General features: G+C 36.0%; 1 protein-coding gene across 21 annotated transcripts in view; it reads right to left on the minus strand.

The window, feature by feature from the left end:
- BTRC (beta-transducin repeat containing E3 ubiquitin protein ligase) overlaps positions 1-16,739 on the minus strand; it is a 181,313-nt gene that overhangs the window by 28,137 nt on the left and 136,437 nt on the right. For all 21 annotated transcript variants that reach the window (XM_039331200.1, XM_039331202.1, XM_039331201.1 and 18 more), the window contains 2 exons: positions 10,763-10,994; positions 5,167-5,353 (listed from right to left, as the gene is read on the minus strand). In XM_039331200.1, the coding sequence (XP_039187134.1) occupies positions 5,167-5,353; positions 10,763-10,994 (419 nt within the window). The remainder of the gene's footprint in view (positions 1-5,166; positions 5,354-10,762; positions 10,995-16,739) is intronic.

Genomic DNA, 16,739 nt, shown 5'->3' on the forward strand with positions numbered 1-16,739 from the left:
TCTGGATAAAACAATCCATTAAAAACTTCTAATCTTAAATTTCCCAAAATACATTTTGTGAATTGCAAGGTCTTTACTGATGTGAAGAACATTAGTAAACAGAAATGTTGGGATTTCCTGAAAATATATTAGTAAATAAAACATTCAGCTAGGTTACAAAATGATTTATCACCAACATATTTTCTACATATCATATTGGATATATGTTATTTTACATCTTGGGCTTTTGACAGCTTATTACTATTTTACATTTTCATGCTGGGAAGTAGAAACTACAGAAGACATGCTACTTGATTATTCCTTTGCAACTATAATGAATCAGTTTTGTTAAATTTACTAACCAACTGATAAAAAAAATAAAAAGATAAAGGAAAGAAACACATGTGGTTTAAAAATCATATAATAGCAACTGTGGACTGTGTAGGTAGCTTTCGAAGAGAGAGAGAGAAACAATTTACTGAGAAATTAAACAGAATGAAATAATATGTGACACAGGGGCACTGACCCTGATCAGATTTCAAGCTGTCTACATTTCTCTAGCAAAGAATAACATTTTTCAAACCTCCATTTGTTGTATGTGTGTAGCTCAGCAATCTAAAATATTTGCTTTGTTATATAGTAGCAAATATACCTCTTGCCTTAATAGTTGTTTCTTCTAAGGAGAATCAAAGAGAGGATAGTGATATAGCTTAGGTAAATATTAATTTACAACCCACTTTCTAAGGCTAAAGAAATAACAGGTTTTTTTAATCCCATGGTTGGCACAGAACTTTAGGAAATAAATATCTAATATTATCAGAAAACTGTTAGAACCTGTTATTGCTCATTTTACTGCTTGATATGTTGTCTACATATCATTAAGATCTCCACAAATGGAATCTGATTTAATTCTTAAACTAAACCACATTTCCCTATACTAAGTTTTGAAGATGCAGATAATGGTAATTGTCATGTCTGCTGTTAAAAATACCATGAAAAAAGGCAATTTGGGTGTACACTTGCTACTAAAACTGGGTGCAGAGTTGCATTTTAGAATATTTCACAAGCATTATTTTTTTTCTTAATCTATTGAATGTCAACATATTAATGGCATCGAGGCTTTTTAAATTCTTTTAATAGATTTTGCACTTGCAAATTGTGGCAGTATTATTATTTAAATAAATAAAAGCTAAAATGCCTTGGCTATCACTTTGTCTTGTTTATGAAATATTTATATCCAAATATCTCACAGAAAACTATGGAGGCCCAATGAATAGAAAATTGTATATTAAAGGGGTTATCCCAGGAGGGAAGCATCTAATAAAATGTTAATAGTAGAACATCAGACTTGGTCCTGCATGTGAAATAGATGATGAATACTATCTGAATTTTAGATGCTAATTGCTTAGTAGCGAGTATTCCAGATTTTATGAACAAAGATTACATTTCCAAATGCAAAGGTCTGTTTAAAAAAAACCCAGTTGATATCCTATTCATAACATAAAATCTATTTCTGAGTTCTAGAAATTTGTTTACTCATTATATGGTAATTGGATTTTGATTATTCTTTAGGTATGTCACAGACTGATCTTAGTTATAGGATGGAAGAATATTATACCTCACTGATTTTAATATATATGCATCCCACTACTCAAATCCCTAAAAGGTGTTACATCTATTTGTTACACTGGTTTCAAATGGTGTAATATGAGAACTGTAAAGTGTAATAGGCTCAGTTAAATCCTGTGGTGCATTCTTTGGCTTTCTGCCTCTAGGCTAGCAGATGAAATATTTCTGGAAAAAAGTGCTAGTTGAGAAGAAAAAAGTGCAGTTAAAAAAAAAGATGAGCTCTCAGGTGTTTTGACAGAATGGTGCATCTCTGACATTAGACAAATCTGATAAAAAAGGTCTCCATGTCATCTATATGGCAATCCACTCTCAGTGCTGGATCCAGATTTTGATCCTTTAAGGGCAATGAAACCTTTTCCAAAAGAGGCATGCCAAATCCTACAGATTCTGGATGTGAAGTGGCCATAAAGGGCCAATAAAATTTCTGTGCTAAGAGAAAAGATTTTCCCACCAAATATTTGAGTTCTGCTTCAGAGAGAAACTACTTTAATGAAGCAGCAGCAGCTGACAGAATGACCAACAGGAAACATAGGACCAATAACTAGAAAATAATGGGAACAGAGATGACTTTTCAGAGTCATCTGAAAAGAAAAGCACTAAAATTACTGCCTATAACAGAAGGAAGCCGTGCAGTGGGGACAGCTGAAGTCCCACCATAGCAATACTAGGCCAGTATTGTTAAGAGACAGCACAGAGGAAATAATAATAATAATAATAATAATAATAATAATAATAATAATAATAATGATGATGATGATGATGATAATAATAATAATAAATAAAAATAAAGTTGGAAGGGATCTTGGAGGTCATCTCAGGCAGGAAATCCTATACCATTTTGGATAAATGGCTGTCCAGTCTCTTCTTAAAAACTTCCAGTGTTGGAGCATTCACCGTTTCTGGAGGCAGATTGTTCCACTGGTTAATTGCTCTAACTGTCAGGAAGTTTCTTCATAGTTCTAGGTTGCTTCTCTCCTTGATTAGTTTCCATCTGTTGCTTCTTGTCCTGCCTTCAGGCGCTTTGGAAAATAGCTTGACTCCCTCTTCTTTGTGGCAGCCCGAGATATTGGAACACTGCTATCATGTCCCCCCTCATCCTTCTCTTCGTTAAACTAGATATACCCAATTCCAGCAACCATTCCTTATATGTTTTAGCCTCCAGTTCCCTACTCATCTTTGTTGCTCTTCTCTGTACTCTTTCTAGAGTCTCAACATCTTTTTTACATCGTGGTGACTAAAACTGGATGCAGTATTCCAAGTGTGGCCTTATTAAGGCATTGTAAAGTGGTATTAATACTTCATGTGATCTTGATTCTCTCCCTCTGTTAATGCAGCCTAGCACCGTGTTGGCCTTTTTGGCAGCTGCAGCACACTGCTGGCTCATATTTAAGTGATTGTCCACTAGGACTCCGAGATCCCTCTCACAGTTACTACTATTGAGCAAGGTACCCCCTATACTATACCTGTACCTTTGGTTTTTCTTGCCTAAATGTAGAACCTTACTTTTTTCACCACTGAATTTTATTTTGTTAGATAGCGCCCAGTGTTCAAGTCTGTCCAGATCCTCCTATCTTAAGCCTGTCTTCTGGAGTGTTGGCTATTCCTGCCAGCTTGGTGTCGTCTGCAAATCTGATGAGTTCCCCATCTATCCCCTAGTCCAAATCGTCAATAAAGATGTTGAAGAGCACTGGGCCCAGAACAGAGCCCTCGGACACCCCACTATACACTTCCCTCCATGTAGATCAGTTCCATTGAGGATCACACGCTGAGTACGGCCGATCAACCAGCTACGAATCCATCTGATGGTGATGCTGTCTAACCCACATTTTTCTATCTTATTGAGTTGTAGGTTGTGATCTACTTTATCAAATGCCTTATTGAAGTCCAAGTAAATTATATCCATAGCATTCCTCTGATCCACTAATTTTGTCACTTGGTCAAAGAATGCAATAAGATTTGTCTGGCATGATCTATTTTTGACAAACCCGTGTTGGCTTTTAGTAATGACTTTGTTTGCCTCTAGGTGTTCGCTGATTCGTTGTTTGATTATCTTTTCCAGAATTGAGGTCAGGCTGATAGGTCTGTAGTTTTCTGGCTCCACTTTTTTTCCTTTTTGGAAGCTGAGAACTTCATCAGCTCTTTTCCAGTCCTTTGGTAGTTCCCCAGTGCTCCAGGATCTTTGAAAAATATAGTTCAGTGGTTCTAAGATCACATCTGCCAGTTCCTTGAGAACCTTGGGGTGTAATCCATCTGGTCCTGATGATTTGAACTCGTCTAGGCTGGACAGGTGCTCACCATTTTCTTGCCTATCTTAACTTGTGTTTCTATTCTGTTTTTTATGGCACTATTTTTGATAGGTTGGTCTGTTTTTTCCCTTTGTGTAAAGACAGATCCAAAAAATGAGTTAAATAGTTCTGCTTTCTCCCTATTGCTTGTCACTTTCACCCACTAATGGACCAATCATTTCCTTCACTTTTTTGTTGTTTTTTACATGCTGAAAGGAGCTTTTTTTTGTTATTTTTGACTTTGGTCGCAAGCCTTAGTTCATTATGAGCCTTAGCTTTCCTCACTTCATCTTTGCAGGCTGGGGCTATTTGCTGATATTCTGACTTAGTTATGTGCCCCTCTTTCCACTTTTTATACTTGTCCTTTTTATCTTTCAATTTATCAGAGAGTTCTGAATGCAGCCATGCTGGTTTCTTTTGAGAGCTATTATTATTCTCTTTGTTGGTATTGTGCTAGACTGGGCTTTTATTATCTCACTTTTCAAAATTTCCCAAGCTTCTTGAGTTGTTTTCCCCTTGAGGATTCTCATCCATGGAATCCTTCCCAAGTTCTCTCTAAGTTTATTGAAATTAGCTCTCTTAAATTCCAAGATTCTAGTTTGACTGAGTTCTATTGCTTGTGCTTCACTAACATTGAATTCCAATATTGCATGATCACGTCCTCTCAAGGTTCCTGTGGCTTCAACACCTTCTATCATTTCATCTCTGTTAGTGAGGATTAGATCCAATATGGCTAATCCCCTAGTTCCCGTCTCTACTTTTTGGGAGACAAAGTTGTCTGCTAGGTTTGTCAGGAATTTGTTTGATCTTCCACTTGGTGCAGAGTTTGTCTCCTCTTATGAGGCAGCATGGTGGCAATCTCTGTTGCTTTTGAAGAAGTGCTTTTGTTTTACCCGAGTTCTACATTAATCCCAGCTTGCCTTTATTTGGTGACTATATTAAGGATAATTTTTGGGTGGGAGTGAGGGAGAAAGATAAGAAAGAAATAGGGGCCTGAAAAATATTGATGTCAATAGTCTTAAGAAAACCTACTGCCTTAAGTGAGCAACTAAATAGTTGCACCCTGCCTCCTAATAAAGATGATGTGCCTGCTGCCAGCGGCTTCTGGAATGATTTCTAGAATCAAGAGAAAACATATATTCTCAGAAAATAGTAACAAAGAAAATAAGAAATACAAAAATTAAAGGGTATTGTCCAATTTTTAGGTAAAATGATCAAACTATCACTGGCATCTATTTCCCCTACTGAGCAGATGTATGATTGATACTCTCACCATCCTCTTCGCTCCGCCAAACCCTTCCACAATGAGTCTGTACGGACCATCCTCTCAATCAGTTTCTTCCACAGCATACCATCAGATGTCACCCGGTACCATTCCTTGCATACTAGTTCAACAGAACACAAAGATTTGGCATCCAAATATGACAGAATATTCTCAGCAATGTGATCCAGGCCTCGAGCTGGAAAAAAAGTAAAGGCATTTAGTGGTCACTGGGGAACTCACTAGGAGATCATATGTTACAAACACATTTTCATCTTCATCATTGCTCATTCCATTTGTTGTATTAAGAACTGGAATGTCTGGATAGAAAATAGTCTCATGTTAAGTTCAAGAATGAGTAGCTTCCTTTGGGTAAGAAACAGCAAAGCATTTAAGATGATAAAGAATTCAGAAAGTCGTTCCCAATCTATTTCTATTGGTTTTTAGCACTAGAGAGATGTTCTACGGAAGACTTTTCTCACTTGATGCATTCTACAAAATCTTGGTATATTAGGACCATTTCTCATTTTGCTACTACAATTTTTTTTTATTCCAACAGTTCAAATGCTACTTTGTGCTAAAATTAAAGATTTTTGATGCAATGAAGAATATATGTTCCTAATATGAAACCCCCCAAGAAGCAGTACCTGGTAAGAACGGTTATGTGACTGTAACAAGTATCTGTTTGTCTGTCTGTCATTTATTTAGTTTTAAAAGAAAACGCAGGCAATTGAACATAGACAATTGTGATGTTCTGCAATTCTGGAGAAATTAGAATATGAGAATTTCACATATTGCTGATGGTCTACCAAAGAAAATGTAAGCAGACTATAATTAATCATTAAATTACAATTAATCTAATCATGTTTGGAAGAATCACCCCATATACATAAAATCTTTACAGATTGAGAACTCTACTATCTATAGATACAATATACCCTGTAAACGATCAGCAAGGGGCTGTCTTCACCATGTTTTCCCTATATATAATATCTGGACTGAGTTGCCTCTTACTCCTATGCAGCCATCCCTTCTGGGAATCCACTTCCTTACTACATTCCATCACACAAGGCCTAAATACAAGCTGACTATATATTTTATAGAATTAAAAGAACACATAGCGTTATCTTAAATTAGGGTATACTATTGTCAATAATTTCAAGGAAGTCATCTATGAGACTTGGGTCAATTCATAGTTTCTAAAAGCATCTACTGAACATTCCAAATGAGATCAAATGCTTCATTTCCACTTTTGTTACAACTGATCTAAAAACTGAGACTCATTGATTAGTAGCAATGGTGGAGCATGTAAACAACAAAAATATTTTGGGATACTCAAGATCATATGCCTATACTTAAGTAGATAGATACATAAAAGGCTTCTAAGAATCAGATGATTCTTAACAGGATTAAGCAGGATATTATGTACCAAATGTTTCCTGTTCAGGACAGACAAGCAAAAAAAAAAAAAAAAAAAAAAAAACCAACCCCTCAATAATGACCTTCTCAAGCATCTGAGTAATTTTTATTTCTTTCTGCCATGTCTCCTCCAGCAAATTCATTAAGAGCAAACTGGGGAAGAGAAAAGTAACATTTAAAAGATAATTCCTTCAAGTAAAAGGGCATCTAAAACAGTTACACTGAAGTATGAAGACAACAAGGTTCACAGCATGACAACTGCTTTCTGCTAAATAGTATCATGTGAAGGAAAGTGTTAATCTGTAGACAGTAAGGATTACTTTTGCTTCAGTTAACAGAGATTAACATTGTTTATTATATTTGTATGTATTTATGTATATAAAAGAATGTGCCAATAGGTTAACTGAAAGACAATAGAACTATTGTCACAGGAGCATCAAAGAAAAAGTCCAGTGAAGCATAAATGTTATGATAAGAAGATCCGAAACAACAACATTTTTCTGAAATTTTATATATAAAAAATCCTGCTAGAGAGGAATGTCATTTGGGTAATACGAGGAGTTAAGAAAGTAACAATGTGCTGTCCGGACTTCTGGTCCTGCGTGGTAGCGACTGGTCGCGGGCTTGCAGACCGCCGCATCCCCGCGACTAACTTTCGTCCTGCCTGCAGACCCTAATGGGTCCAAACCGCCCCAAAGAGGCGGCGAAGAAAGAAGGGTGCCCTGGCAACTCTGGAATGACAGTGATCATTCTGTTCATCTTGGGGAAAGCCTTCTAACCCGACAGGAGAAAGGCTGTATTTCATTGATCAGCCCAAGCTACTTGCAACTGGAGTCCAAAAGAACTAACCAGCACTACAGTAAACAGCATGCTTGAAACTGGGTGAGGAATCTGATTTTCCCTTTCCTATCCTACACTTAATTTGCTGGAAAAGATACCAAGAAGCAAAATACCTCCGAAAGTGAAGGAGGGGGACTTCTGCCCCATCCTTATACTAATGGAAGTATAAAATTTCTATAGAAGATCAAAATATATGGTAGTGAAATAAATTTATAAACTTGAAAGCCAAAATTTAACTTTGGATAAGTTTAAGATTGTTGAATGGTTAAGACTCTCATTTTAAAGACCATTGTTCATACTGAAAACTAAACAGATGCTGACACCTAGTGGTGAATGAAGATTATGACACCTATGATTTCCACAGAGAACTTGCCAAAACCTGGGAAAAGCTAATCTGTGTTTGTAACCTTCAAAGCTTCAATAATAAAGAACAGCTGTGACAAAAAACAACAACAATTCAAATAACACTGAGTTCAAATTACAAAGAAATCCAAAATAACTTTGAATATACAAATCAATCTATCTCTAAGTTAACTTTACAAAAAAAAACTTCCAGGAAACAACAACAGAAAAGAAGCAGACAAAACAAATAAGTGGACATAAAATTGAAAATAGAGACTCAAAGATGGAACTTAACAAAGCAAGAAAACATGATTTTATCCTAGTGGGAAAAAATTTACAAGAAATGGAAAAAACAACTTAACCCTTAAGACTATAAAATAAATCTGAGGACAAAAAAACAGATTGGATAAAATGGAATGTAGAGATGTTGAAAACATCAGAGAGAAAGGAAGTGATAAGAGAAGCAAAGAAGGAGAAAAAGATTTTCAAGAAACATGGAAAGGCAAAAGCCTCACATAAAGACACTTTATTCAATCTTCTTCTTATACCTACAGCAACAGTCATGAATATATGGGAAAACTTTTTGATTCAGCAAAATACATTGATCAAGAAAGATACTGGTCAAAGGAAAAAGATCAAAGTGAAAATTAAGAAAATAGATAAGGGGATCTACCAGAGAAAATATTTAAAAAAGAAACATTTGTTTGAATATGGTTAAAGAAATAGAAAAGATTCTGAATACATATGTTATTTCAAGAGAGATGAATTCCTTAAATAATACTGTATGCTTTCCCCCCTTTTTATTTTATTTCTTGCTATAAGTAATATAATACTGCTGAAATGGCCTAGACGAAGGAAATGTTTTAGATAATTAAATAAATTTAAGGAAATTATAATGTATAAAAAAGAAAAAAATTATTTGAATAAGAGTTAAAAAATTAGATGACTAGACACATTAAATGGAATATTTAAAGATTAAATATATTTTTTAATGATGGTTAAAAAGAATAAGAAATTTTGGGAATGAATATATATTAGCTTAGGAGGAATATATATTTTAAGTAGTATTTTATTTTTATGTTTCTTTATTGTTGCTCTTTTTTCCCTTTTCTTTACTGTTTTTACCTATTTTTTTAAGAAATGTAAAAGTGATGAGATGGTTTATATGGGAAAAATGGATTTAGGTTTTTAAATGTAATTATCTGTTGAGAAAATCTTAACCAGCAAGAATACTTTGAACTTTATGGGAGAAACAAATCTGAATAAGGATGGTAATAGGATATAAGATGAGGCAATCAGAATGACTAGATAGAAAAGAAATATTATATTGATGTGATCATTATTTCTAGAAATATTGGGAAAAAATCATATATGTAACTGTTATTTATCAAAATAATAACTGTATTATTTCAAGGTTTGCAAAGAAGACATTTTGGGCAAAGGGGGAAATCAACTAAATGTACTATGTGGATTATGAATTATCGAAACCAATTGTTAATCATTTTTCTTTACAAATGTAAACCCAGCAAACACACTGTTTACCAACTATTAAGTGATTTATGTTTTAAAAAATCAATAAAATATATGGGGAAAAAACAACAACAATGTGCTATCCATGAATCCTTTGCTAAAACCCTCCAAGCTTCTGCTTTTACCACCATATTTTGAAAAAATATTAAAGGAACAAAATAGGAATTCATTAGCTTTTGTGAAACTGGGCGTTAAAATAGTTGAAAAGAAAAATAAAAGAAAATTAAGCTGAGAAATTATACTTAAACAATACAACAAATCTTGCAAAGAAGTTATTAGATATTAACAGCAATCTATTGCTTCATATTCTAAAGCTTTTAATTTAAGATCAACTAATTTTTAAATCCAGAAATCTTTTATTGACTTTTTGAAGAAAAAGAAGAAGAAAAAAATGAAATGACGATTTAGGGATTTAAGAAGAGAAATAAATAAGGGGTTGAAGAAATTTCTGGAACAGTTAAGAGAGAGGAAAGTTGATAGGCTTGTAATATGTGTTGAAAAGTACTCTGGAAGTCATATTTCCTTCCTTCCTTCCTTCCTTCCTTCCTTCCTTCCTTCCTTCCTTCCTTCCTTCCTTCCCTTTCCTTTCCTTCCTCCACTCCTCTCCCCATCCCTTTTAATTAAACATTAACTTTAGATCCAAATGAGATCTAAAGAATAATTTTGCAGTATTGTTACTCTATATAGAATCACATTATTTTCATAAATAATACTTCAGATTTCCTCCCCTCAGTTTTACATTTTACTATTTCCAATACTAATTATTAAAACTGGATTAATCTTAATTTAATACCAGGTTTAGGCATGAGTAATTAGAACCCCAGTTTTAAAAGATCAAGCAAAATAAATGTACTCAAATTGTGTTCGACTCTTGGGCGCTACATTCATGCAGGGTTTTTTTGTTTGATGGTCTTATACAAATTATTTGTCACTGCCTTTTTTCAGGATATTGTTTTACTTTCAATGCAATATAGTCAATGGGTTTGAAATCAGTGACCTCAGCTAAGAACTAACTCAGATCAGTGCTGCTTAGCTTTTGAGCTCAAACAAGGTTGGCTAAATGCTGAATTTGCTAAGATGCCAACCAAAATACCTCTATGTCTCTTTTAAGTAGGAAACAGTCAAATTAATTTTTAGAATGTGACTTTTAATTATTGTTATCCTGTCTTAATTATTATTATAAATACCTCAAAGCGGTAAACATACCTAATACTCCTTCTTTCTATATTCCCCATAAACACAATCTGTGAGGTGAGGTGAGGTGAGCTAAGAGAGAGTGACTGGCTCAAAGTCATTCAGCTGGCTGCTTTCATGCCTGGCGCAGAACTAGAACTCACTGTCTCCTGGTTTCTAGCCTGGTGCCTAAACCACTAGACCAGACTTAATCAAAATAAGCCCCCAAAATTTAAACTTCTGGCAGAAAATGCACTTCTAAATAAAAACGAGTACATCTCTTTGTGTGCTCCAAGTAAAATACCTGGTAATGCTGTGATGAAGTCCCTCTGCAACATAGGTTTCAAGTATGAATTTATGTGCCCATGTTGATAATGACACATCTGAGAGATAAGATGTTCCACAAATTCTACCTGGTCAGACTCTGACCACTGCTCAAAATACTTGATACAGAGCTCCTTTTCTTTTTCATAGCTTGCAGACAACTTTCTTTGTTTTGGTACAATCATGCTTGAAGTACCATTGGCAAGTTTTGTCTATGGAAGAAATGAACACACACAAAAAATTATTTTAAAGCAGCAATAATCTGGAATTCTTAAAAAAACAATATTCAACGTGACTACTCAGGTGATAGGAAAGCAAATTCATCTAGGCCTTAATATGCAGTTTAAATTGCTACCAGAGTCTAACAGTGTAATCACCTTAATATACAATTGAAATGGCTACCAGTTTCTTACTGTATAATTCAATGTACAAATATATTCACATACTTTTAACAATTCAATTTTATGATAGATGCTTTAAGAGAAACAGTGAACTTTTGATAAATTCATAGAAAATACATAAAATATTATACGTGTATGTGTGTGCATATATATATATATATATATGTAGGTCTTTGGTTGTTCGGGTTTTCTCCCGCGTAAAATTGGAAGTGTCTTGTCGACGTTTCGACGAAGTCCCATTCGTCATCTTCAGGCTGGTGTTTTCAGCTTCGTGCTTCGAGCAGCAATGTGTGGTCTTAGCTGTTTCTTCCTTTTAACTGCCAGTGGGGTATGAACTGATTGGGTGGGAGCTTGGCTGTGTTCTGATTGGGTGGAGGTGTGTTCTGAATGGTTAGGGGCTTGGCTGTGCTCTGATTGGCTGGGGGAGTGTTCTGTTTGGTTGTGCTCAGGTTAGTCTGAGTTGCAGAGGGGTTTAAGATTTTGGGCTGCCTTGCTATTTTTTGGCTTCGCGTTCGTGGTCGTGCCTCCTCTTCATGGGGGGTGTCAGTTTGCTTCATGTATGGATTGGAGGGGTTTAAAGTGGCTAATGATGCAGCTGTGATCTGGCTTCTGGTTTGTGGTTGTGCCTCGTCATCGGTGTGGCTTTGGGTTTGTTTTTTGTGTGGATGTGTGGTGGTGACCTCCTGTGTGGTTTTTGTGAGTGTGGGTCTGGTATCATTTTTTGTGTTAGGGAGTCGTTTGTCAAAAAGGGCGGGTTTCCAAATGGCTGGTAGGCGGGAGGTATCATCTCGCTTGTTAATGCTGTGTGGGCGTTTTTCTATCTCGATGGCTTCTCTGATTATTCTGTTATTAAAATGTTCACTTTTGGCAATGGTTATGGTATTTTTAAAGTCAATTTCATGTCCTGTGGCTTTAAGGTGTTGGACCAGGGAAGATGTTGGTTCCTCTTTTTTGACTGAGTTATTATGTTCTTCAATGCGTGTACTTATTCTTCTGTTGGTTTGTCCGATGTATGTGGAGGGACAAGTGGTGCATGGGATTTCGTATACTCCTTGATTTTCTAATTCAATTTTATCTTTTGGGTTTCTAAGGATGGTGGATATTTTTCTGTTTGTGCAGAATGCTGTTTTGATGTTGTGTTTATGGAGGATCTTACTGATTCTGTCTGTGGTGCCTTTTATGTATGGGAGGAGGGCTTTGCCGTTTTTTTGTTCTTTGTCTTGGATTTTAGTGGGGGTTTCTTTTTGGATTAGGTTTGTAATCTTATTTCTTTGGAATCCATTGGATGTTAGTACATTGGTGAGAGTGTGTAGTTCGGTTTTTAGGTGTTGTTCGTCAGCTAAGCGTTTTGTTCTGGAGATGAGTGTCTTGGCTACAGAGTTGATCTGTGCTGGGTGGTGGTGTGAGAGAGCGTGCAGATAGCGGTTTGTGTGTGTGTTCTTCTGGTAGATGGTGTGTCCTAGGGAGCCATTGGATTTCTTGTAGACTAAGACATCCAGGAAGGGAAGTTGGTTGTTAGCTTCTGTTTCCATGGTGAACTGTATTTTGGGGTGTAGGCTGCTGAGGTGTGTGAGGAAGTTGTCCAGTTGTCCACATGGGAAAGAAAAACTGGACAACTTCCTCACACACCTCAACAGCCTACAGCCCACCACATACATCGAACAAACCAACAGAAGAATAAGTGCACGCATTGAAGAACATAAGAACTCAGTCAAAAAAGAGGAACCAACATCTTCCCTGGTCCAACACCTTAAAGCCACAGGACATGAAATTGACTTTAAAAATACCAGAACCATTGCCAAAAGTGAACATTTTAATAACAGAATAATCAGAGAAGCCATCGAGATAGAAAAACGCCCACACAGCATGAACAAGCGAGATGATACCTCCCGCCTACCAGCCATTTGGAAACCCGCCCTTATTGACAAACGACTCCCTAACACAAAAAATGATACCAGACCCACACTCACAAAAACCACACAGGAGGTCACCACCACACATCCACGCAAAAAACAAACCCAAAGCCACACCGATGACGAGGCACGACCACAAACCAGAAGCCAGACCACAGCTGCATCATTAGCCACTTTAAACCCCTCCAATCCATACATGAAGCAAACTGACACCCTCCATGAAGAGGAAGCACGACCACGAACGCGAAGCCAAAAAATAGCAAGGCAGCCCAAAATCTCAAACCCCTCTGCAACTCAGACTAACCTGAGCACAACCAAACAGAACACTCCCCCAGCCAATCAGAGCACAGCCAAGCCCCTAACCATTCAGAACACACCTCCACCCAATCAGAACACAGCCAAGCTCCCACCCAATCAGTTCATACCCCCACTGGCAGTTAAAAGGAAGAAACAGCTAAGACCACACATTGCTGCTCAAAGCACGAAGCTGAAAACACCAGCCTGAAGATGACGAATGGGACTTCGTCGAAACGTCGCCAAGACACTTCCAATTTTACGCGGGAGAAAACCCGAACAACCAAAGACCTACATACAAATACCCGCGAAAACCTCAGATATATATATATATATATATATATATATATATATATATATATATATATATATATAAACACCAAGTTAGTAAGAAAAACGAACACCAAGATATAATAAACCAAACTGTTTAATGTAAACAAGCCTGTGGTTAAAAAGAGTCAATAAGCTTTCGTTGGCAGTCAGAGTTGGAGTAAAAGGAGATCTGGAAGCCAGCTCATATAATCTCCTGCCTCTGCGCCCGGCTCCTTGAAATGGCTGTAACTGGCAAATCTATTTCCCCATTTATTTGACCATATTTCTTTCACAGACATCCTGGTTTCTCCAAGCAGGCTTTTCCAACAATAACCTCCCCCCTCCATTATATGGTGTCATTCATTGGGTCATTATGAAACAAGGGAAATGGTAGTCTATATGATCAACTGTTATTTTTCTTTCCCATGTGGCATTATTTATTTGAGCCTTGAGAGATGATGGGTAGAAGAATGCTGCAGTTATGCAAGAGCCTTAAGGAACCTGTTCTCCACTTGGGCTGTTTCAATGTTCATTATGAGAATAGCTTTAGTTCCAGTCAAGTATATGACTGAATAAGATGAAACTGAGCTAAACTGAATTTTTTTATTTGGGAGACTTGGAACCCCACCTAAATGCAATACTTACAATCTTTATAGAGCAAAGTCCACTTTTGAATTGTTTGTTTTCATTTGTAGCCCATTATGACACTGATTCTATACCATCAAATGCCCATCACCTATACAATAATCCTGTTAACATCTGCTTTCTGTTGCATCCTATAATAAGTATTCAGAAGAGGATTCTAAAGGGTAGCTGAATTACTCTGTAACAGCAAAAACAACAAGAATCTTGTGTCACCTCTAGACTAAAAATGTATTATGGCTTGTTTTCAATGGCTGCAATCTGCTAGGATAATTACCTCTAATGGATGGTTTCTCTGAACTTGTGAACAAGCTAAATAGTCAGCATGAGTTTGCCACTAAAAATCATGAAGTGAATCATATGCGCAAGGATATCTTCAAGATAAAAATTAGGGCGTGTTTTCCATTTCAATACTTATCTTGCTCTTTGTGCATTATTTGATGTCAAATAAAACTCACAATTTACTTGCTATATACATTACTATTCTGGTCTGAATATAGAGATTTCAAAAGAGATACGAATTCTATCATCCAAATTCTAGACAAATTATGCAGAGAAAGCCAGTGTGATTCAAAGAGAGGAAATATCTCAGTTGGTTACAGACTGTTCAATTTCTGGCTTTGGGCAAGTCATTTCAGCTCTCTGTGCTTCATGGAAGATGGAATTCCTAAAATATAACTTTTCACAACTTTTAATTATTCCTACCCATATGTGTACTAGCACCAGTGCCTATTCTTCAATCTCCAAAGTAGCTGTAAAACACAAATTCCCCTACCCATAAAAACATTGTTTGTACTTTCAAATTAGTGTTAACTCCTGGAGACTGCCTGGACAAATCCCTGTTGTTTTCTTGGCAAGATTTTTGGAAGTGGTTTGCCATTGTCTCTTTCATAGGGCTCAAAGTAAATGACTGGCTTTGTTATTAAGTAGAGTAGGATTTATGGCTTTCGAATTTCTGGCTTGTGTCTTAACCATTACATCACATCAAAGATTTCGGCTTTCTTAAAGGGACAAACGCAAGAGAAATTTCTTGCTGTTTGGGATAAATGGATAAAATTCATACAATTTAAATTTGATATAAAAAAATACTATATAGTTTTTTCATAATTTTTAACTTTATATATATATATATATTATTTTATATTCTTTTTTTTATAAATATAAATTTTTTAAACTTTTTTTTAATTAAGCCTATATTCTGCTCTGGGAGGCCCTGGGGGGGGGAAGGGGGGGTTGGGTAGGGGTGGGGGAAGGGGGGTTTTGTTGGGTAATGTTTGTTTTTTATTTGTATATGTTGTTTTTTGTTTTTGTATTGTCTTTTATTTTCTGTAAAATTTATAAAACCATTACATCACATGGCACACAAAACATGGAATTAGTATCATACGTAGTTGTGGAAGAAAACAGCTTTCTTTCCAAAAATAGTTTTCTTCTTGAAGCAGGAAAGAAAACAAATGTCATGATTCCGACAGACAGAGACGAATAAAGCAGAACTCCAAGGCTTGCAAATTCCTCAAAGAACATGTTTATTAGTTACAATGTGTCGGCACGTCAAAAGTAAACCAAGTCTGGATACACAAGCAACAATTTCCCAAAACAAAGTTACATGTCCCACCCACAGAAGCTATGTAAGCAACTACGTTTCCCAATATAATTATTTGGTGGGCTTTTTATGAAACGCCCAGTCTCTAGTCTCGGAAGCAGCTGATGACCTTGGTTCCCACAGGACAAAAGATTACTTTGACAAAAGATTATTTTGAAGCATCTGGGCAATCCCCCTCCCTCCGTTCTATGTGGCAACCTCAAATGAGAAGGAAAATGGCTGCAACCATGCTCATTTGTAAAGTTGACAATAAATTAGTAACTGTCAGCAAAAGAACTGTCTGGTTACTTGAGAAGTAATGTGAAGTTATCAGTGATGATTATCTTTTTTTTTTTTATTAAAGAGTTTTATAAATTTTACAAAAAATAAGAAATAATACAAAAACAAAAAACAACATATACAAATAAAAAACAAACATTACCCAACAAACCCCCCCTTCCCCCACCCCTACCCAACCCCCCCTTCCCCCCCCAGGACCTCCCAGAGCAGAATATAGGCTTAATTAAAGAAAAAGTTAAAAAAAATTATAAAAAAAAATATAAAATAGAAAATATATATATATATATAAAGTTAAAAATTATGAAAAAAACTATATAATATTTTTTTATATCAAATTTAAATTGTATGAATTTTATCCATTTATCCCAAACAGCAAGAAATTTCTCTTGCGTTTGTCCCTTTAAGAAAGCCGAAATCTTTGCCATTTCCGCCAAATGAGACACTTTAAGAAACCATTCCTGCAATGTAGGCAAAGATTCCTTCTTCCAATATTGTCCTACTAACAGCCTCGCA

The sequence above is a fragment of the Crotalus tigris genome, unplaced genomic scaffold (genome assembly GCF_016545835.1).
Source record: "Crotalus tigris isolate CLP2741 ecotype Arizona unplaced genomic scaffold, ASM1654583v1 scf7180000024434.2432810, whole genome shotgun sequence".
NCBI lineage: Eukaryota > Metazoa > Chordata > Lepidosauria > Squamata > Viperidae > Crotalus > Crotalus tigris.